The sequence below is a fragment of the Chinchilla lanigera genome, unplaced genomic scaffold (assembly GCF_000276665.1).
Source record: "Chinchilla lanigera isolate Chin_1 unplaced genomic scaffold, ChiLan1.0 scaffold00032, whole genome shotgun sequence".
Taxonomy (NCBI): Eukaryota; Metazoa; Chordata; class Mammalia; order Rodentia; family Chinchillidae; genus Chinchilla; species Chinchilla lanigera.
Genome location: NW_004955433.1, coordinates 3,019,427 through 3,042,778, shown reverse-complemented (window position 1 = coordinate 3,042,778; position 23,352 = coordinate 3,019,427). Strand labels below are relative to the sequence as shown.

General features: G+C 42.3%; 1 protein-coding gene across 1 annotated transcript in view; it reads right to left on the bottom strand.

Moving 5' to 3' along the window:
• The window catches only part of Anxa3 (annexin A3), a gene marked incomplete at its 5' end in the record, with an annotated part of 62,782 nt that overhangs the window by 1,116 nt on the left and 38,314 nt on the right, over positions 1-23,352 (bottom strand). Inside the window, 6 exon segments of the mRNA XM_013516133.1 lie at positions 4,752-4,874; positions 6,882-6,940; positions 11,019-11,114; positions 12,387-12,480; positions 12,813-12,869; positions 16,104-16,183. Of these exon segments, the coding sequence (XP_013371587.1) occupies positions 4,752-4,874; positions 6,882-6,940; positions 11,019-11,114; positions 12,387-12,480; positions 12,813-12,869; positions 16,104-16,183 (509 nt within the window).

Here is a 23,352-nt window from a genome sequence, read left to right as displayed (position 1 = left end):
TTTAAGATGCACTTCCTATCCCTTAAATTTCATTTTGGGGAAGCTGCTACTGGGGTAAATGCTAGGGGGTCATTTAGGGAAAAGATTACTTTCACAGTAAGACACAACAGGTATTAATCAGATATGTATTCTGATTAATATGTTTCTAATAGATATAGTGCTTCCTTTATTGATCTTCATGAATCTTGTTCTGCCTTTCAAATTGCTGGCAGTCAACAATGCCCTTGTTCTGCAGTGAACGAGCTCCTCCCTGGCATTGTGGCGTATGCCAAAAAATCCACACCCTAAAATCCTGGGTTTTATCCAGGATGACTCTTCTTTGCTCCCCTCACCAGGACCCCACCAAGTGCCTGGAGCTTTAACTCCTAAGTCTCTCCTGAGCCCTTGCTCCCTCCTCTTTCTGCACGATCCCCAACTCAGAGGACTTTACTCCACTGTGACGATGTGAGAGCTTCCTAACCCATTCCATCTCCTCTGGCTAATGTCTAATCCATTCACCGGAGTCACAGCAATCTTCTCAGTGCTCAAACACTTCAGTGGCATCCTGGTGTGGCAATGCATTCCTATAATTCCAGCTACTCAGGAGGCTGAGGAGGACCTGGGTTCAAGGCCAGCCAGGGCAATGTAGCAAGGTCCTGTCTCAAAATAAAATTCAAAAAGAGCTGGAGATGTAGCTCAGCACTGGAGCACTCACTCAGCACATGAGGCCCCGGACTCACTCCCCAGCACTGCAAAAACACCTACCTCCCCATGAAACAAAAACCACCTCCTCCTTGGCTTTCTATACTCTAAAGCTAAAGACAAAAATCCTTAAATACTGCCGAAAAGTCCCACAAGATCTGCTCCTTCCATCCTCGTTTTTCATTGTGTTCCCTCTCACACCCTCTTTTCCTATCTGCAGTTCCTTTTGCTAGAACGTTCTACTGGTTCCGTACCTCCTAACTGCTGGCTTGTTGATGTCTCCTCATTTTCTAAACCAGAATCATGATTTCCTCATAGACGCCTTTCCTGTCCACCACACTGCCAGATGCTCCTTTATTACAGTGTCCCTGTCCTTCACACTTAGCAAAGCTGTGACTCGGAGCTCTTTTAACTAAACTCAGCCTGCTACTTGGGTTTTATTTCTCAGTATTGCCCTGAGTGGACGCTCCCATCAAGCAAGTGCACGACCGCCTGCTTTCCTCCTGCCTCTCCCAGAACGTGTTCTCAGAGCGTGATCTTTGGCATCTCTGGCATCCTGCTGACCAGCATGGCGCCTGGCCCACAGGAAGCATTCAGTTCATGTTGCTGATCTGACTGGAAAGGTAGGCTAAAGACCCACCACTCTGAGAAATATTTCTTATCTAACCCTCAACTTGTTTCCTCTTAATTCCTATACTTCTGTCGTTCTACCCCACAATGTAATATTCAACTTTATGTTGCTTCAATTATCACCTGTTCTGTTTTGCGGGGCTCAAACTTAGGGTCTCACGCATGTTTGGCAAATGCTGTTCCATTAAGCTCTATCTCCAGCCCACATCTAATTGGTTATCCATGCCCACCTCAAGCCTCCACATAGATTATGAGTTCGCTGGGTTAGCTATTACATCTTCCTTTAAAGAACCTTTCCTATTAAATAGATACATAATTTACTGACAAAGAGAATTTTCAAAATGTAACTTCACCTACATTTTCATTAATATTTTCTTACACATTTTTTAAACTTCTCTTCTTCCTCTTCTTCTCCCTACCAAGCATCACCTGAGAGGTGTCAATCAGTAGAGAAATATCTAAACCGTAAGTAGAAGGGAAAGAAAGAACTGAGGTCCTGTTATCATCTGAATTTCAGAAACTCAGCCATCTAAAAAGATCTTGGTCATCCGTTGGGAAAATATAACGACATTACCAAATAACGACATTACCTTAGGTGGTAAAAATAAAGACATTTATGTTATTTCAAATCACAGTCTGACCACTTCAGTGACGAATTTTTCTTTTTATCCAACTACAAACAGTTTAAATGTTTTCTAGTACAATAAGTCTCAATTACCCGGGCCATGGGGAACTGAGAGTCACTATTAATTTCATTTTCTGGCTTACTGAGGGTGAGCTCAAAGCCCTCCCTGTGTGTCAACTTAGTTACTGACAATTGTTATAAAATGTGTGACTCTACTTTTCTGCCTGAGTAAGTACAATTTGGTTAACATTATTGAATTTTCCTTTGATGGCTGAAATTACTGTAATATGTCAGGATCAATTCAAATAGAATCGAGTGTGAACAGTTGAAATCTGCGCTAAGCCCCAGGCAGAGCCAGTTGCTTTTCTGAACACATTCTTGACTTCATGCTACCTGTACATCTCTTTCTGCAAAAGTTGAGTGCAAAAACAAAGACTGTTGTCTAAAAACAGAGGATTTTGGTGAATAAATCTAATTGACTGATTAATGATAATTATTTCATTCAACCAGTCATTTAAAAGCTATCTGTAGAGTCTGAGTCAGAAATGGTCCCAAGATGGCAGCCATAGGCCCAGGCCAATGTTTGCGCCTGGTCCAGGACGGCCATCATAGGGAAGCCTGCAGGGTGGGTAGGACTGAAGACTGCAGCTGCTCAAAGTGATACAGGAACGTGGTCAAAGCCAGGCAGCCTGGGGACCAAGGCTGGGGATTTTCGCCTTCAGGGAGCGCCAACCTTATTTGCATTTGAGGTGAGGTAGATGCTGGGAAGCCACCCAGGATCCAGATGTGCATGGTACACAAATGACTGCTCAGCCAGGCCAGGGTGTCAGGACACCAAGACTCTATTTCCATCTTTGGCACCTGAACATTCAGAGTGAAAGCTCCCCGATGGGCTGCTGGCCACTGCACCCCTCTAGTCCTGGCTCCTCCTCCAGGGCCCACCTCCCAGCATGGACCTGAGGAAGCTCCAGGTTCCAAGGCTCCTTTCTCAAAACACTCCATAGGGGAGCTGGGGATTTAGCTGGGGCTGGGGATTTAGCTCAGTGGCACAGCGCCTGCCTGGCAAGCAGGAGGTTGTGAATTCGATTCCCAGTACTGGGAAAAACAAAAACAAACAAACAAAAAATCAAAACACTCCATAGGCTGGAGGGGAAGCAGAGGTAAGGAAGCTTCATAGCCTCAGGAGCTCTGTGAAACCACCCTAGACCCATCTTTTCCCTTAGTCGGTGTGGCCCTGGCAGCTGGAGTGGTCAGACCACCTCGATCTCAGCTCCTGTTTGTTGTAAGGACCCACAGCACCCTCTGGACACTTTCACATGCTATCTGGGGGTGGAGGTAGCAAAATCAGTCAAGGGAAGGCTGCTAGGCAGGTCTGGGGCTGCCCCTAACCCCTCACTTATTTGCCAATTGCTATATTCCTCTTGATACTATGACTTTTGAACCATGAGCTTAAGGAATGGAAACCTCTTCCGAATTCCAATAATTGGTAACTTTTGAGGAGTTTCTATGTACATAATTACATTAGTTGAGATCTGAGAACCACAACTGGTTTCATTCTTTAAAACAGAAGGGAAGGAATAAAATATATTTTAGGAAAATTCTCATTCAAAATGATAGAAACAAATGCATCAATTTTTTAAACAAGAAACTATAAAAGATTGACAACTTTAGTTGAATAAGTTTTAAAATTTCTGCCTGGGAAAAATACTTGCAGCCAAGGCAGAGGACAAATAGACTTGGAAAGATATTTACAAGGAGACAAAAAGCTACCTTATGCAACACCAGGTCTTAGATAATGCCCAAGAAAATAAATAACATGCAAAGAGCACACAAAATCCCAGAAAAAGAAATACAAGTAGCACTGAAAACAGAAAAATGTGTTTAGCTTCACTTATACCAAGAAAAATGTACATTAAAATTACCCTGAGATATACTTCCTTGACTATGATTATAAAAACACAAAAGGGTTGTTTGTGGATTGAAAAACAAACCTCTCTTCCAAGGCTGTGGAGATACAAGGGCTCATACTTTTCTTATGCAAGTGGAAAAATGAAAGGCAAATTATAATATTTACCCAAATTAAAAATGTATCATATGTGACTCAGCAATTGTACAGCTGAGACTTTCTCCCACAGACGCACCCAGACACACCTATGAAATTGTGTAGGCACATTATGGCACTGTTTATAGTAGCAAGAAACTGGAACCACCTGTTGAGGTCTTTGACACAAATATAAAAGCAACGCAGTGACAGCTGTTAAAAATGAGAAAGCTTCCTACACACTGAAATGAAAAGAGCAAAAGCTGCAGAGCCATGATACCATTTTTATATAAAGAGGAAATTTACTATTGATTTTATTATTATTATTTGCAGTGCTGTGGATCAAACTCAGAGCCTCTGGCCTGCTGGCCAAGTGCTCTATCCCTGAGCTGCTTCCTCAGCCCACAATGAGCAAATTTTAAAAATGTATCTTTATTTCCTTACATTATCATGAACATTGAAATGAATAAAAGCACTGTAATATAAACAATAGACAACTTGCACATACATTTCACAAAAGAAGAAAAATTCAAAGCTAGTAAATCTAGGACAGGTTGAATATCTGCTATATGCCTGGGATTTTAGAGCTGAAAAAGATTACTACCTTTAAGGGATATTTTGCTATCATTGTTTAAAACTCAGAAAACACATTTACACATTGACAAGGAGAGAGAAATCAAAATTATATACCTATACGTTTGAGGGAAGGTAAGAGAAAGAAGGTGAATGGAAAACGGTGACATCTGTTTTGCTATTTTTTAGAAGGAGACTTACTTTAACGGCTGAATACAGGGAATAGCCATAGTGCTTCTTGAACTCATAGCGAATGTCCAGAAGGTCAATTTCCGATCTGGAAACCATGATTCGGTTTAGAGTGAACTCATCCGTTCCAGCACCCTGTTACGAAATGCACGTGTTCATACTGCAAACCCCACTGCTCACGAAATGACACAGAGATACACCTAGACTTAGAAGATATACATAATGGTGCATAAAATAGTCAAATGCAATGAATCTTCATTCTGTTACCCTCAAACTTCGTTAGTCATCTATTCAAGAAATACTTGCTGAGCCCCATCTCTGTGCTAGCACCACGTTAAGTGTTGAAGACCTGAGACGAGATACTCCTGATAAACTTCCAATCCTGTAAGCAAAAACTATGCAGGCAAGAAAACAGGCCACTGCAAAATACTGCAGTCTCACACACAAGAAATACTGGGTACCTGGGAAGCATCTGTTAGAGGGCGTAAGAAAGATTAAGGACTAGGAAATCCATGTCCAAGAAAGACACATTTACAATAAGGCGAATCTTAGGGGGTCCCCTGCAGGTAAATACGAACCCTTAGGGGAAGAGGAGTGGGTTCATAGAAAGGAGAGAATGCTTCAACAGAAGATACTGCAATTGTGAAGGTCTTGGACAAGGAAGAACGTTTCAATTCAAGAAAACAAATAATGAGGTGAAAGGATCACAAGAGACGTGTCTGCAAAGGTGAGCCCCTTTAACCATGGGATGAAATTCTAACTTTCTCCCAGATGTGAAGAACTAATGGACTATTTTCAACACGCGCGCCTGGGGATGAGCTCACGCCTGTGGTTTCAGAAGCTCACTGTGACGGTGATGAGAGGAGACTGCTGGGAAGGAGGATGAAGATCAGGGGATGGGATGAGAGTCTCTGGGATTCATCTGGAGTGACTGCAGTCATAATGGAAAGCGGCGATGACAAGCTGAACTAGAATAAAGGCAGAGAGGACGGGGAAAACGGGGAGACTTGAGAGATGCATACACAGGCGACTGACAACCTATGGTGCATCCTCTGGGGACGATGAAGAACAGGGAGAGCATATGATTCCTGGCCGAGCAGTTAGGTGGATGTTAACGCCATTTATTTATGCACCCAACAATACTCGCTGGTACTTGTTGGGCATCTACTCTACGCCAGGTGTGAATGAACACAGATTCTACTCTGTCCTCATGGAGCTTATCAGATAGAAGAGTGGGGAAATCAGCAGATTATTTAAGTAAATATTAAGAGCTAATGAAGAAGATAAAGCTGGTGAATGGAATGGAGAATGATGAAAGGGAGCCAAGTGACATGACACGGAGCAAAATCAGGGGACACTCTTTCCGGAGGGGACAGCTGAGCTGAGGCCTGAGAAGGTGAGCAGCCAGTCCCAGACAGATCTGAGGGGAACATTCCAGGCGCACGGGACAACCAGTTCGAGGGCGATGATGTGGGAAGAGACTTGGCGCAGCGCGGACAAGGGCAGAAGGCTGCAGTGCCCGAGGCACCGCGCTCGAGGCTGGGGAGGATGGGATGACTCAGCAAGCCGGCAAGGCAGCCGCGGTCAGGGCTGTGCGTGAGAGGACCGAACACAGGAGGGCGGGCTGGGCGGTAGGGTGAGGGGAGGGGAGGGGATGCTTCCTGGGACGTGTCTTTGCAGGGTCACACGGAGCCACAGGAAACATCGAGTGAAGAAACAGACATAGGCGTCACCTCTGTGCCAGGCCCTGACCTAGGGGGTGAAGATGCATGTGGGGTAGCTCGTGGGGCCCACCGTCCACACTGAAGACAGACAAGTGAGCAAGGGTACAAGAGCCTCAGAAGTGGAGGACTCGGCGCGGCAGGGCTGAGCAAGAGGCCACCAGCTCCCAGGGGCTAAGCTGGGTGCGGTATCCGATGCCCACGCTTGCAGCCAAGTAAGGGAAATTAGCGCAGCATCCCTGTTGCTATCCCTGTACTGACTGGAACCCTTCCTCTCAATCTCGGAGACAGATGAGCGCACTAGCTACAAAAGGGAACTCAGCAAACTGGAAAAGAAGTACGACATTCCATCAACACTGAGCAATACCTTTACATTCTCCCCGAGGAACGCTAGCAACGCATGTGAAATTTCCAGACCCACCTTCAAAGCGCGGTGCAGTCTCTCAGCTAGAAAGGCAGGCGTGTTCCTCACACAGTGAACTATTATGAAAAGCAACAATTAGCTTCATGTAATAGAAACTGAGTTAATCTATGTAATTTTTAAAAGGACTCTCTGGATTGTTACACCACTCTCCTTCCTCCCCACCACTGGCTTTTTTTTTTTTTTTTTTTTGGTACCAGGAATTGAACTCAGGACCTTGCACTTGCCAGGCAGGCACTTGTGCCATGGAGCTATACTCATTTAGCATGAAAGAAAGTCTGTTTAACCTGAATTTCAATGCCTTATAATGTCATATTTGCACACAACTGTAGCACAGTAATTATCTTCAGCCATGGGGAAAATAAAATTACCTGCCAAAGAAACCCCCACGGTGCGTGACTCATCTCTACATCCCAGACACACGGACACCTACGGGCACCGGTGACTCCCCAGGGGGCGCCACCCCCAGCTCAGTATCCTGGGCTGCTGACGCACAGCCTGGGCCTATCAGGTGCAGAGCTGTGGCTCCAAGTAAGTCGTTAGGTAAGAAGCACTGGGCTTCAACCAACAACAACTCTTCCCAGGGACACTTTCTTTTTAAATGACCGGCTTAGAATGTATAGGCCGGTTAACTACATTAAAATCAGTGCCTGTAACTTCACTCAGTCATCTAGAAAATACCATAATCTTTCAAACCCTTATTTTGAAATGACAAGTGAAACAGAAATAAAACCAGAAGAAAGAAAATGGACAAAACCTGAGTAAATAATTAATTTGTGGGGAGTAAAGTAGTTTGGAATAGAAAGTCTACTGGGAAGAAACCTATTTACCACAGCACGATCACTGTTATAACCTTGAATCTGATCTGCAGGCAGGAACGTGTGCAGAAGGGAACGGATTTTATAATGAGTTTTGGAGCTCAGAATGAGCGCAAGCCTTAAGCCCTGGCTTGCGCGGAGTGGCTTATTGGCTGTGGGAAGCTAGAAGACCGGTCCACGTAAGTGACTCAAGGGAAAAGAATCACGGAAATTGTCAGGCGCAAACATGCGGGCCAGGAAACAAACCATTCGATGTGGTGCTACCTCAATTTTCTCGAACTCATGTTAGTCAGCCTTAGTGATCAGGCCAAGAATCATGACCTCTCTTATCTCATTAAGCTTTATAATCATCCTCTGCCCACTAGGTCTGTACAATCCTTTGTTCTTCTAATACTCTCTCCCTTGCCCTCTGCCTTATGTTCTTCAGTACCAAGTTTACTCTTCCTGCCTGCAATGCGGGGAAGCAGTAGTGTATTTTAGTGGTAGGATAATTGTCTTAGCACCCAACAGCAGAGGTAGGAGAACACACGTGTCCAGGAGAGGTCATTACCATGGTCAAGACTACAACAGCCTATCTGCTACCCTCACGATTTTCCTGACCGAACTTTAGTCTAGCCTCTCTCATCCCATCAGTCCCTGAATTCAGGCTTCCCCAATTCCGGGCAGGCAGTAACATGAAGATCGTGCCTCCTTATCAGCTTATTGCAAGAGGTCAGCTGACCCCTCAAAACACGTGTCCTTTCAAACCCAGTGAACACGCCCCTCTGCCGGCCCAGCTGTCCATGAAAAGCTTTTTGTGGAGGTCTGCCTATATCTTTCTACAAAAGCAAAGACTTTTCTGTTGGTTTTTTTTTTTTTTTGAGACTCTTGCACATTTTCTGAAATCAAACTGTTCTACCTTTTGGAATGAAGTGGCTCTTTCAATCTGGATTTGGTTTTACATGATAACTAGTAGGTTCCTATTGTGGGATTCTAAGATCGTGCAGCTAAGATAGTTTTTCCTGTAAAACACTGTGCTGACATAGTGTATGAGACTGGTGGGGCCTGCGAGGTGGGAAGGAATGGGATGTGACTACCAATGGGTGCAGGATTTCTTCTGGCACCGTTGAAAAAATGACCTAAACTCAGACTGTGGTGACAACTGTGAAACTCCAAAATACTTAAAAAGCATTGGATTTTACAGTTTGAATGTTTTTGGCATACGAGTTTATTTCAATGAAGATTTCTTCATAAAATGGTTTTACTCCAATGGTAGACTGAAATAGAGAATCCAAGTGTGACATATTTTCAATTTTATTTATTTATTTTGTTTTTTTTTCTGGTACCAGGAATTGAACTCATGACCTTGTGCTTGCCAGGCAGGTGCTGTGCCCCTGAGCTAAATCCCCAGCCCCCATATTTTCAATTTTAAATTGGTTGAATTGTAAGACTTTTTTACTAAATAAATTGCACTGTAGCCCAGATTCAATCACAATTCAATGTATAGTTGTAAGAATGCTTTTCAGCTCAGTGGAGCTGAAATGTTCCTTAAGGTCCCCTGTGCCAAATGCTTAGTCCCAGAGCTGGGGATGCAGCTCAGTGGCAGTGATTCCCTAGCATACACCCGGTCCTGGGTTCAATCCCCAACAAGGCACAAGGGCTTAATCCACCCCCCACCCCCGCCCCCACGGCACTGCTGGGAATGGGGGAACCTTGAAGGCGTGGAGCCTCGTTGGAGTAAGTTAGGTCACCTGGGGCAGGCTCTGAAGGGGACACTGGGACACTGGGACACTGGCTCTTTGCTTCCCAGCAGCTATGAGGTGACCAGGTCTCCCTGTCATGTGCCGCTTTGTGACCTACAAGCTGCCTCAAGCCTACAGCAACAGGGCCAAGAGACCACGGCGTGAAACCTGTGAAACTATGAGTCAGAACACAAACTTTTCCCTTTTCTGAGCTGATCTCTCAGGTTTCTTCGTCACAGTGATCAAAAACTGTCTAACACACGAGCTGATCCTTGGAAAGCAGTAAGAGTTTGAACATAAAGTTTTTCAAACATTACAGCTTAACAGGACCAAGGAGAGCAGTAATACTAAACATTAAAAATAGGAAATGGGAAAAATAATAACTGGTTATTACATCATCACCACTGGAAGCATTCTCAGAACTCATACTGAGAAACTGATCTCACTTCCATGTACTTTAAATTGAAAAAGACTTTTTCTTTTTCGCTCTGTCTTTTAGTAATTCTGTCAGAGTCAAGGAGGCTTTTGTCTGTTTTCTTTTCGCTCGCCTGAGCTCGCACTTGGGTGAGGAGCCCTGGTCTTGGCACTGACTCGGTCAGCAGTGAAATGACATGTGTGGAGGAGTCTAAATGAGCCGACGCTTGCAGAGTGGTGAGCACAGAGCCCAGCACAGGGTGAGTTATTGAAAAATAAAATGATGCATCCTACGGGAGTTCAGCCTTCAGAGGTGGGAGTTAATGTCTGCAAGATGAACCCAGCCCAGCCCCTGGACAGTTACCCTCAGACACTGGCTATCTTTACCTTACCAGAGGTGCAACGAGTCACAATAATCAATATTAGAAATGACTTCTCCTTGGGGAAATGACAAATATGCTGGCACCACTGGGGAAGGAGCCTGCCATAAGCCCAAGGGCTTGCAAGTGGGCACAGCTAAAGGTTCTGAACAAGTCTGGGCACGCACCAGTTCTAACAGAGCCTACTGCCTGACGCTTGGAGGAGTGAAGATTCCAGTGTTTCCACAGGGTCTCATCCTTTTGAGTGGACCCTGCTTACCAGTATTCTCCTGGTGCCTAACAGGCCAGACTGAGACCCCATTACCTGTCTAACTTGTGCATGTGTGTGTCTAAATGGGAACAGGTTTCGCCTGAAACTCACTTTCTCTTTGGCGTCCCTCTGCTCACTCGGCCAAGCAAGAGAGACCTTACGCTGACCTTGGGACCACTTTGGGAGGCCAATGACATTTTCCAGAAATGACCAAATACAGTGAAATAACAAACTGGCTTTGTCTCAGTTTTCAAAAAGGTTCAATAAAAACACCAGTGGGAATATAATATTCAGCTCTCAAGGAATCTACAATTCACACATGGTGACAAGCCAAATGCAAATTTAAAAGGCAAAGTAAGAGGTAAAAGGATAACTCCTTCATGCACCATCGAACAGTGTTTGTGGACCCCATTGTCTGCACCGTGGACCGCGCTAGGGGCTGTCAGGAGTATACAGATGGACCCAGTCAGGGTTTTCGCATGAAAGAAACTCGCTTCGACATTGAGCTAAAGAAAGTACAAAGTAACCCCATTAATCAGCACTCCAGGGCTTACCTATGGCCAGCAGTAAGTCTTCAAAATGCCCAGATAATTCTCCTTTAATGCTGTCCTCAATGTCCTTCTGGCTAATATTTCTGTATTCATCAAATGCTAAAAAGTATCACCACAGAAACATTTAAAGCATTCCAGTTGACCATGCTTGAATATATTTTAGGGTTTTCAAAAATCTGATATGCACCAGATCAAGATGCAATCTTTAAAAAACTCCTTGTTTAAAATCATCAAAATTTGAGCATAATAAAACCTAGCTTCATAGGCCATTTTCTTCAATGACCTCCCCCCTCTTTTTCCAGACTGCAGCATTTAAAACAAGCTGAAAGGTTAAATGACAAATAACTTACCTAGTAAGATGGACTACTTTAAAAATGATAGCAGCCCCTGGGAAGTAATACTACGGTCATTAGTCAGATATGTTTTATCTACCAAAGAAATCTTAATGGAGACGTTTTCTTTGTGCTGAGTGAATCATTCCCTAAGGCAGGATGGCCCACTTCATCCCTAGCAGAGGCATGTGAATTTCTTCATCAGTATTTGCCCCAACAGAACCTGTACCTATGTCACCAAGTATATAGTCATATTTTGTAAGCCAAGTAAATTTTTAAAAAAGAATTTGGGGGAGGGATCTGTGGTCTGATTTTTGTTTTTCAGACAAAGATATTGTATTAGTAAAAAGAAACTATACTACTATTATTTTATAAAATCAATGAAGGCCAAAGCTAAGGAAGGCCACTTCAGAATTAACCACAGTGACACCGTCTCCTCTTTCACAGGGTAGCGAAAGGCCAGTCATGCACAACGCTCCTGTCTAGAGTGGTGCCCAGAAGCCACAGTCAGATGGTGTCCACAGCAAAGGGAGGCAGCAGACCTGAGGGGGTGGGTGTCTGGCAGTCCCACATACCCGCAGGCCTGATCCAAAGAACCGGTCTTCCCCATTCCCTCATCTGCCTTTATATCAGAAGGAGCTGAACGCAGGTCAGCATTAATACATCAGTAAGAAGTTACAGGCAAAGCCCGGCTTTTCTGGAAAGTGGTTCACTGGGGACAGGGGGGTGGAAGCAGAACAGCCAGGCTCCCCCCCGGGGAGTGGGGAGAAGAGGCCTGTCCGCTCTCTCCCTCCAGGGCTACCTCTTCTCTTCTGCCCCCAGCCCTTAGCTGTTACTCCCTAGGGTCCCACTAAGCCGGAGGACCACAGAGGAGGGCTGGGACCACTTGGAGTTAGATCTGGCTTCCTCCTTTTGTTTCCTCCAATGTTTACACAAAAGATGCCCAGATTTCACCCTTTCTAACTTGACTCTGTGGATCAGACCCACCAAAATTGGCAAAAGCAACATAAAGCAAAAAGGGCGGATTGTGAGCCCGTACTTAGCCTCAGCTGCGGAAAGCTCCGTAAGCACAGGATCTCGGTGAATTTATCTTCGTCTGTGCCCCATTTGTTCTCGCCAGCATTGTAGAGAATCTACTGACAGAGGAGGGAAACTGACGTGTTATTACAGACACCAGTCTTTCTCTTTCTTTCTTGAGAGGGTGGAATGAGAAGAGTGGGAAGCTTTAATTTATTTTCAAGGTCAGTGAGATCCTCTGTTATCCAGGATTCAGTCGTGGGAGCCTGGAAGTGACCGCCACTGCTGACCAAGGTGGAGGCTGAGGGGCGACCAGGCTCCAGGCTCCACTTCTAACAGGAGCAGAGCAGACAGCCCAGGCCCCACGGTCCTCTCCCTGATCACAGAAATGCAAAGGCCTCAAGAGGGAGAAGAGTAAAGCAGACATTTTACTTGCTCTGTTACTGACCTGAGCATCTTTTTTGGCCAGATGTTCATCCACTTTCAGACTTTCATCTCTTCTACCCTAGAAGGGATGACAAAAACAAGGCCAGCCCTTTAACTCTTTTTTTTTGTTTGTTTGTTTGTTTTTCTAGTACTGGGAATTGAACTCACGACCTTGTGCTTGCCAGGCAGGCGATGTGCTGCTGAGCTAAATCCCTAGCCCCAAGGCCAGTCCTTTAAAGACAGAAGAATCTAATGCTCAGTATTTAAATCAGCAAGACATTTTTTTCTGCAGTGGAGGCCACAAAGCAGAGGGCAATCAATGCTCTGTGTCCAATCCTGCGCCATCACTGGCTTGTCATGAAGCGGGTAGCAAATCACACATCTGAGGCCTTCATCTTCTCTGAAAACTCAAAAGTATTAAGCGGATGAAAAAAAAAGCTGTAAAAAAGAAAATACTTATAAAACATATCTGATAAAAGACTTATAGCCAAAATACATGAAGAATTCTTAAAATTAAGTAAGAATATAAACAACTCAACTAAAAAAATAAGCAAATGTTGTGCTGAGACTCCTCACCAAAGAAGGTGTACGGACAGACCTGAAAGCACGGGAGAAGATCCTTAGCATCACATGTGACGGGAAATGCGCATTAAGCCACAAGATACCAGCATGCATCTATTGTATTAGAATGGCTAAAACCCCAAACACTGGCAAACCCAAATACTGGTGAGGATATGAAAGAATGGAAACTCTGCTGCTCCCTGCTAGTGAAAATGTAAAATGGCCACAACCACTCTGGAAGACAGTGTGACAGTTCCTTGTATCACTAAGTATCTTACCATCAACCCAGCAATTGTACCTCCTAATATTTACCTGAGTTAGAAACATGGCCACACAAAGCCCTGCACATGAATGTTTAATAGAAGTTTTATTCACACTTGCACAAACTTAGTAGCAGCTGGGATGACCTTCAATTATGAAACAAATATTCCATACAATGGAATACTGTTCAGCGCTAAAAAGATACAACTTGCAGAGTGAGGAAGATATAGAGGAAAGTTAAAGGGAAATCACTAAGTGAAGGAAGATGGTATAAAAAGGGTACACAGCATAGGATTTCAAATATAGAATGTCTTAGAAAAGGCAAAACTCTGGAGACAGTAAGATCAGAGGTTGCCAGGGGCTGGGAAGGGATGTACGAAGTGGCAGAGCACGGTGAAACTATTCTTCCCGATACTGTGATGGTAGCTGTACAACATGATATATTTTTCAAAATCCAAAGAACTATTCAACAGAGTAACTGCTATGCCAACTAGACTTCAGTTAATAATAGTGTATCACTAGTCACACAGCAACTGTAACAAATGGACCACAGTACTGCGGTTATTAATACAGTAAGTCCCCAACTAACTGACTTGCGCTATGAAGTTTCAGAGGGTACTGTACACGAGTCACAGGTATGCTTTGTAAGACTCACTGTGTCAGATTACAAATGAATGTTCTCTTGGAAAGAAACTGTCTGTCAGTCAGGGACGTCCTGTAATAGGAGAAACATGGGAGGAAGGAGGGGCAGAGGAGAGCTGTCTGAAGAGAGGTACCTTGGTTCACAAATGCTTTTGCTGGCAAATAATTTGGTTTGCAAACAAAAACAGTTGGCAAAATTTTGTTTCTGTTTGTGGCCACTCTAAGTGGCCACGTTTTCCAAAATCGTGGAACAAATTAAGTTTGTGAACCAAGGTACCATTATATTTTTTGCTCAACTTTTCTGTAAATGTAAAACTGCTCTAAAAAATAAAAGTCCTCTTTATAAAAACCCTCAGAAGTTCCCACCAACCTCAGTGTGGAAGGCTGTGTAGTCGTGTGTGTATGTGTGGTTGTGAACAAATACTTGAGCACATTTTAGAAAGACAGAAGACTGAACGGTAAAAAAGGATTGGCTGAATTATGCTTCATATTATAGGTGAACAAAATATTGTTATAATATTTAAAAATAGATTTGCTCCTGTTTTCCAGTGTTAGTTCCCTGTGTGCTGTCTGACTTGTGCCGGTTCCCTTCCTATGCTGCTATGAGTGCTCTATCTTCTCGTTCTTTCATTTGTGCACTGTGCTGCATTAATAACGGTGCTGATTATCACCAGCCTTAATAATAATAAACCACCACTACCATGCATCGGTCACTTTCTATGTGCTAAGTACCTTTAGTATATTTACACCTTAAGGGATGGGTACTACCAGTATTTTAATTGCACAGATGTGAAAACTGTTGCTTTCAGGCTTAAAATAACTTGTCTAGATACACAAAGCTGGTAGGCAGCTTTCAACTCTTGTTTGAATCTAAAACCCTGTCCCGAGCCCTAATCCGTCCTGCCGCCTGTGGGGATATGAACTCACACCCACACTAATGGGCGCACACTTAAGACTGCAGAGCTCTTACAGCATATTTCTGTGGCATTGCTTCACACATTGGGGTTTGTGCATGCAACCTTCACAAGGTTTTCAGCATTTAAAATAACTGGCACCATAATTAGGATAAATTATTTCCTAGTGGCATAATGCCTCTTTGACAAGTGGTGTTTCAGTCTTCCAGATGAGACCATCACTGGAATTTTCTCATGAATTTGGAGGTGTATACATCAGCTGAGAAGCTGGTAAGATAAAGCTTAAGTCACTTCTTCTGTAGGACGTATCTGTGACACACTTCACCCTTGACTTTACTACCTTTATTAGCAAATTCATGAACCCTCTAAATAAACAAAGACTGCAGCGACCTCATTTGGCCACACCGTGATTGATGGTTTGGCAGCTTTTCCAAGGTGGTAAGGAGGAAATTGCAAGTCATTTTTCCCCCTAATCTTGAAACTAATATGTATTTCTGAATTTAATATCTTATTCTGAAAATAATTCTTCTGTATCATATTTCTCACTCAACTTAAAAGAAAAACTATTCTTTGGAGTCCAGAAGAAAATAAAAATGTTCTAAAAATAGAGACATTTACAGTGCAAATGGACAGTTAATTTATGTCAGATGATTTCTCAAAACATTTTTCTACCATATAGTTAAGATCTCATCAAAAATCCATAAACTGACCCTAGACAAGATTTTTTTGTTACTTCGCTATGTATGCGTGTATGCTTTTTTTTGGCTAAACATTTTACTGATAGTGCCAATGCAAATGAAAGATGAGTAAATCATTTATAAGGAAAACTGCAAACTCACTGTCTCAGGTTTTTTTTTTTTTTAAACAACTCCTTAGACGTTACTACAAAGCATGCAGCTCACTGCAGAATTAAAAATAAATGAATAAAACCTTACATCTGCCAAAGTCAACAGAGCCTTCCGGAAGTCACCAGATGTTTCAGAACTAATGGCATCTCCAAGACTCTTCTTATAAACTGAAACCAAATAAAAATGAAATTAAGCCTTGACAAACTGAAACATATCATTATAAAACAGAGAAAAGTGTCTATGTCAATATTGGCAAGTAATGAGCATCTGGTAAAATAAATCTGCTTTCATTTAACTTTCTGGCACTCTAGCACTGTAAGAAAGAAATATTTTCCATGTAACAATTACTGCAGTGCACACTGCGGCAGATGCAAAGGAACAGGAGGGGATGTAAAGGAGGCCTTTCTGGATCAAATCATGGTTCATCTCATCTGACAGTGGCACTAATTAGGGAACACACAGGAAGGGCAACCTGCTTGTTTCCCTTCCAATTTTCATCATCTCCTTCTTCCACAATAACAGAGCACTAACATTTAACAAAACCTAATGCACACAGCTTAAAGACTGCATTCTCAGCTTTCGTCTTAGCTAGGTGCAGTTCCACAACTAGGTTCTTTGCCATGAAATGCAGGCAGGCAGTGTGTCTCTGCAGGGAAATCTCTTTAAAGGGCTGGGCCATGCCAGCTTAGTCCTTTCTCAATCCTACCTCCTGTGCGCATGCAGATGTCCAGAGCTTCGGCTGCCGTCCTGGACTATGAAGATAAGGACTGCATTTTAGCAATGGCAAAAAAGTCAGCAGGAAAGGGCCCGAGCCTCTGAGGACTTTGAAGAGCTACCACACCAGTCTCAGAACTGTCCACCCCTAGACTGTTTCTACATATAATGCATTAGAAGAAAACCTCTATCTTATTTATATAAGACATTGTCATTTTCCTGTCTTATTAAACCATACCTTAATCCTTACATATAATCTATCCTTACATTAGATTATTTGATATTGCTCAGAAATAAGAAAGTCATCCCAACACACACAATTTTCTCTTCATGCCAACTGTGTGGTCACATATTTTAATACAGGCTAGTTGTACCCCTTTTGCATGGCAATTTTATTCTAGTTTGCAGTGCTGGCGATCGAACCCAGGGTCTTGTGCATACTAAGTGAATGCTCTACCTCTGGCTGCACCCACAGCCCTGCTTGTCCGTCTCAAAGCTCTGTTCTGCTCCATCCGTGGAATAGTGAACCTCTTGCAGCCACTACGTATCTGGACATAGGTGACACCAACTGGCAGTCTAAACTCTGCATCATTCTCAAGAAGTCCGTATAAGTCAGCCATAGCAATGGTCATGCTTTTAAATCAATGAAAGACAACTACAGAAAGTGATATGAGATTATTGAACAGGAAGAACCATGGTGAAGTAGAAATTTCCTCAATGCAATTTTCGCCTTTTTATGGACTCTATAATTCTTCACAACAATTCATGTAAGCAAAATCAATAAATATAAATAATTCATCTTGACAACATTTAGCAGACATCATTATATCTAATACTCATAATATTGTTGCACCTACCCTTCACTCTCCTTAGAAAAATGTTAGAAAAATATCTCAATTTAAAAACATCAAGTCAGAGAATGAAGCGCCCCCTTTTTCAGAATCTGGAGACGTATTCTGCTATTGTAGAATTATAGAGATGAGGCTCTACAGTCATCTCATGCAGTCACCAGAGGCCTCCCTTTATCCAGAGATTTTGCCAGAAATTAGATCATTAAAATGAAAATGACTTCAATTCAGTTTGATAACTACTTCATGCATTTTAAAGCATAACAGAGTACAGAAAAATTATTTTTCACAGTGCAAATTCCTGAATTAGAATGGGTTCTGATCCCTGACTCAGTCTTCTCTGACATACTGTTAACTGCAGAATAATGAAAAAATCTTCAAGATTCATCTATTATTCAGATTCTTTTCCCTCCTTGTACTGGATGAGCCATACATGATGCCTGGTCACTTTATGAGGGCCAAGTTGACGACCTCCTTCGATGGGTTTCTCAGGCGTGGACCACCACTTCACGTTACATGACACCACTCCTTGCTGAATGCAAGGAGGTTGGTTGGTACTTGAGCATAGGGGACCAAGAGCTAAGGGATGATCCAATGGGAGATCCAAAATATAATGCTGTCTGTTAGAAGGGGAGCCACTGAATCCTTTCTCTGAGGGAGGAAGCCGTACGGAGAAAGAGGAAAAGAAAACAGAGTTATGTGGCTTGCTAAGAAAGGAAGCAAACAGTGCGAGGACAAGAGTCCCTGAGACAGAAGACAGCACAGGGAGCAGCGGCCTGTGGGGAGGCAGCGGGGAGATCACCGATCCCCATGGCAGTCCTGGGTCCTGCGTCGCTGTAAAGCTCAGTTCTACATGACGGAGGATATACCCTTCTTGATTTCCGTGTGTATCATTCATTTATGGCAATCAAGGTAGCCTACAGGTAATTCTTTTCTTTGTAGCCTTACACAGTTTAACTCACACAGAAATTGAGACTTTGCTAACGCAGAGCTATTATTACTGGTCATATCTGTCAGAAACAATCCCAAATGCCAGAACTTTCACCTGGCTCTTAAGACCTCAACCTCAACCCTGAACACACTCGTTCAATAAACATTTCAACTGGGAGAGGAAAAAGAAAGAAGGAAGAAGGATAATTGTACTACTAATTTCTGTTGGTTTATTGAAAGGAACTGTTAATGTGTAATTGTTTGATCAATCTTGCATGCCTGTATCTGGTTATATGTGCAACCATTTTGAAGTGACATTATGTAATGTAACAACCATTGTTAATATCCTATCACCATGTTTTGAAATTCTGTATCATTTTTTATTGTTCTCTATGCTGTTTTGTTTATGTATTTGTTTTTGGTATTTTGGATTTTTTTTTAAATGAAAAGCAAAATTTATATGCATATATAAGGAAAGCTGGAATAGGTACATTGCTGATGTTTGTGGTTTATTGAAAGGAACAGTCAATGCTTAAAATTTTCTTTTTTTTTGACCAATTTTTCACGCTTGAATTTGGTAATCAGAATGACTGATGTGAAAACAACAATATGCAGTATAAGAACCATTGTTGAACTTCTACCATCTTGTATGGTGAAGCTCTGCATCAGTTCCAATTTTTTTTTAAATTACTTGTTACTGTCTTTGTTGGATCAATCTTACATTCTTATGTCTGGTGGAATGAGCAACTTCGCTGAAAATAACAGTATGCAATGCAGCAACCATTGTTAATTCCCATCATTTTGTTCTGACGTCATGTATCATTTTTGTTGTTTTTGTGTTGCTTTGATTTTGTCTTCATTATTGTTTTGTTAGTTTTTTTAATTTTTAAAATTAAAAAAAAATAAATATTTGAACTTATTCCCCAATGGTCATGAGCACTGAGGATGTAACGGTGAACAAAACAGATGCTGTCCGTCCTCACAGTGTGTACATCCTGGGGTTGCTGTACCTGAGAGCTGGGCTCTAGGAAGCTATCTCGGGCAGAGCCTCTCATGAAGCAGCAAGCTCCTAAGAGACACCAGGGACTAAAAGCCACCTGGTGACACAGTGTCTGGCATTGACAATTTATTTTTTATATTTTTCAAACTCTGTTGACCTGAGGTACAGTGATACATTGATTGTTGAAGCTCCAAGCTTGAACTTTCCAGTACTGGAACTACAAAGTTTGAAAAGAAATCCACTCGGTATTCATAACTTTGCTCGATAGTTAAACTGATAATCTGACAAGAAAATGCCCTTATAGGCTAAGAGTGAGTCACACCTCTCCTTCCCCTCAGGCACAAAGGGGCAATTCTTCAGACTGAGGAAAGGGGCAGCTCTTCGGTGTGAGTACAGTGCCACTCTCTTTCAGACAACATATAGCAATTATGCTAGTGCTAAAACATTCCTTATTGCCAGGTATGGCAGCACATGGCTGAGGCAGCAGGATTGTGCCTTTTTTTTGCATAAAATTGCAAAAAGTTTATTTGCATAAAATGGTAACCATGACTCCAAAGAAAGTTAGTGATATCAGCAGTAAAGCTAAGAGGAAAACTGTGAGAACCCTGAAAAAATTGATTTGTAAGTGTAATTTTGGGGCCTGAAAACCAATGACTTGGTTTTCCATTATTTTTTATGGGAAAAAACATGTTCAGTTCTCATACTCTTTGGGAAATACAAATTTGGAACGAATTGAGTTCAACAACTGAGGTTATCGCTGCATTTGAACCTAGGTGTCTGAAACACAGGACAGTGCACCCCCTTGTGCTTCTTATGAAGCAAATCTCTCATCTATTTCAAATGCATCCACTTTCTGCTGTGTTCCACCAAGGCGGGGAGGTGCAGTTCCCTTTCTGCTTTTTCAGTTCTCTCCAAAGTGTTTAAAGCAGTCTACTGAGCATCTCTGTCTGTTACTATATTTAGTGCTGTTTCTGTTTTTCTTACTACATCCTGATTAGTACATCAATAGTAAGACAGTTATTCATTAAGGTATTTACCTTCTGGTGAGAATTTTCTAAGTTACCTCTCTAGGACCCATCTGGGGTCCTAGATATCCCTTCTTTGGGCCTCTCCCACTGCAAAGCTTCTGAATCCATAGTTGACCTCACACAGACAAAAATTCAGAAAACAAGGGGGTGCAGGGGGATACTGTATGACACAAAACTGAGCTAGTCTTTGTCTCTGATTCTTGGGAGATGACCTCTCAATCTCTGGAATTTCCCAAGTAATTGCAGAGTCTTTGTTACTCATGGTGACCCCCCAAGTTTACACTTACAAGATGACTCAGAACAGAAGGAAATCACATCAGAAAGACCAGCCATGTGATTGAAGGATTGAGGCCTTGAGCCACAAGATACAAGCTGAACTTCTGGGAAAAGGGGCTGTAGATTAAGTTCAGTCACATGGATGATGGTTCGATCCACTGTGCCTCAGTAATAACTATGGATATCAATGACTGAGTGAGCTTTGAAGTCTATAACTACACATCAGCGTTCTGGGAGGGAGGAAACCTCACACTGGATCCTCCCAGATCTCTCCCAAGGGGTCTCTTTGTCTGGCTGACCTTGACTTGTATCATTCATAATAAGACTATCATTGTAGGCGCAGTACTTTCTTGAGTTCTGAGCATCATTCTAGTGAGTTCCTGGCCTGAGCGAGCAGTGAGCACCCGGATTTGTAGTCAGTTGGTTACACAGACATGTGTGTAGCCAGGAACACCTGAGCTCGGGGGCTGGTGTCTAAACGAAGGGAAGTCTTGCGAGGACTCTAACTTAATCAGTGCAGTCACACTAAGTTTGTGGAGTCAAACTTGCATCTTATGGACTTGCTAATTTTTACACAGCTAACAGACTTTTAGGACTTTAGCCAATTGCTCTGAATCCATATGCTCAACACATCCTCTAAATTGTTCATCTAATTTCCCACACCAAAAATCGTAAGTCTAATCTGAATAGTTTTTAACAGATAATAATAATGTACAATGACTAGAGCCTCTTACATTGATAAAAATGGCTGATTTGGGCTCAGGATATAGCTCAGTGGCACAGGCACTTGTCTGGCAAGCGCAAGGTCCTGAGTTCAATTCCCAGTACCAAAAAAAAAAGAAAATGGCTGATTTAATTCAGTTGATTTAATTCAGTGATTGCTAGCATACCTCACAGAATTAGGGAAAACAATCCTAAAATTTATTTGGAACCAGGAGAGACCCAGAATAGCAAAAATAATTCTAGGCAATAAGGCAAAGCCAGAGGCATCATAATTCCTGGCTTGAAATTATACTACAAAGCTACTGTGATAAAAACAGTATGGCACTGGCAATGAAACAGACCTGAGGATCAATGAAGCACATTAGAAGATGCAAAAACAACTCAAAACACACTCAGTCACCTGATCTTCAACAAAGGGGCCAAATACCTTCACTAGAAGAAAGACAGTCTCTTTAGTAAATGGTGCTTGAAAAATGTGGACTGGCTTTCCACATGCCAAAGACTAAAATTAGACCCATGTTTATTACCATGCAATAAACTAAAATCAAAATGGATCAAAGATCTAAATAGTAAGACAGAAACACTAAATCTGCTAGAAGAGAGAATAGGTAGAGCTCTTGAAGACACAGGTATAGGCAAAGACTTTATGAAGAAAACCCTGATCGCATGGAAAATATTACAAAAATCAACAACTGGGCTCTCATTTTATTAAAACACTCTTACAAAGCAAACCAAATCATCAACAGAGTGAAGAGACAACCCACAGAGTGGGAAAAAATGTTGTCAGCTGTTCCTCAGTCAAAGGACTAATACACAGAATATGTAAACAAAAAAATCAGACCCCCCCCCAAATTTAAAGCCTCAACCCAAAAATGGGCATCTGAAATGAACAGACACATCTCAGACGAAGAAACACAAATGGCAAATAAATACATAAAAAAGTGTTCGACATCACTGATCATTGAAGAGATGCAAATCAAAACAATGCTGAGATTCCAGCTCATCCAGAGTCAAGGAATCAACCAATAACAGATGGCAGCAGGGCTGTGGGGGAAAAGGAACCCTTCTCCACTGCTGGTGGAAGTGTAGACTGGTGCAACCACTGTGGAAATCAGTGTGGAGATTCCTCAGAAAACTAGAACTAGAGGTTACCTTTGACTCAGCTATTTCTCTTCTTAGTATCTTCCCAAAAGAATTAAAAAATCATACCACAGTGATATATGCACACCCATGTTAAGAGCAGCACAGTTTGTAATTGTAAAGTCTTGGAAACAACCCAAATGCCCATCAATCGATGAATGGATAAAGGTATGTCATTTTTTTTATACGAGAGTACTACTCTGCCTTAAAGAAGGATAAACTTGGGACATTTCTAAGTAAATGGATGCACCTTGAGACCATACTCTTACGGGAAATAAATCAGACACACATGTGTAAACATTGCATTGCTTCTTTGGTGTAAGAAACTGAAAGTGTATATGAAGACCAAAGTGTATAACAGATAAGGTGAAATAGGAAGAAATATTCAAATGGGAAGGGGAACTAGGGAGAGGGGAAGGTCAAAGTGAGGAAGGAAGAAGAAAAAAAAGAAAAGGAGAAACTGAAACAGAGCTTTTGTAAATGAGGGGTAGAAGGATGAAGGGAAGGGCGGGGAATGGGGAAAAAAGAGAAGAAGCAAGATGTATCATGTACAGATACAAATTCCCTATGATGGATGTGATCATTATGTTTATCTGATGTACCAATAAACTTAATTAATTTAAAAAAATTAAGTGATTGCTGAGAGCAAAATTCACTGCAACTGTAATATCACAAAT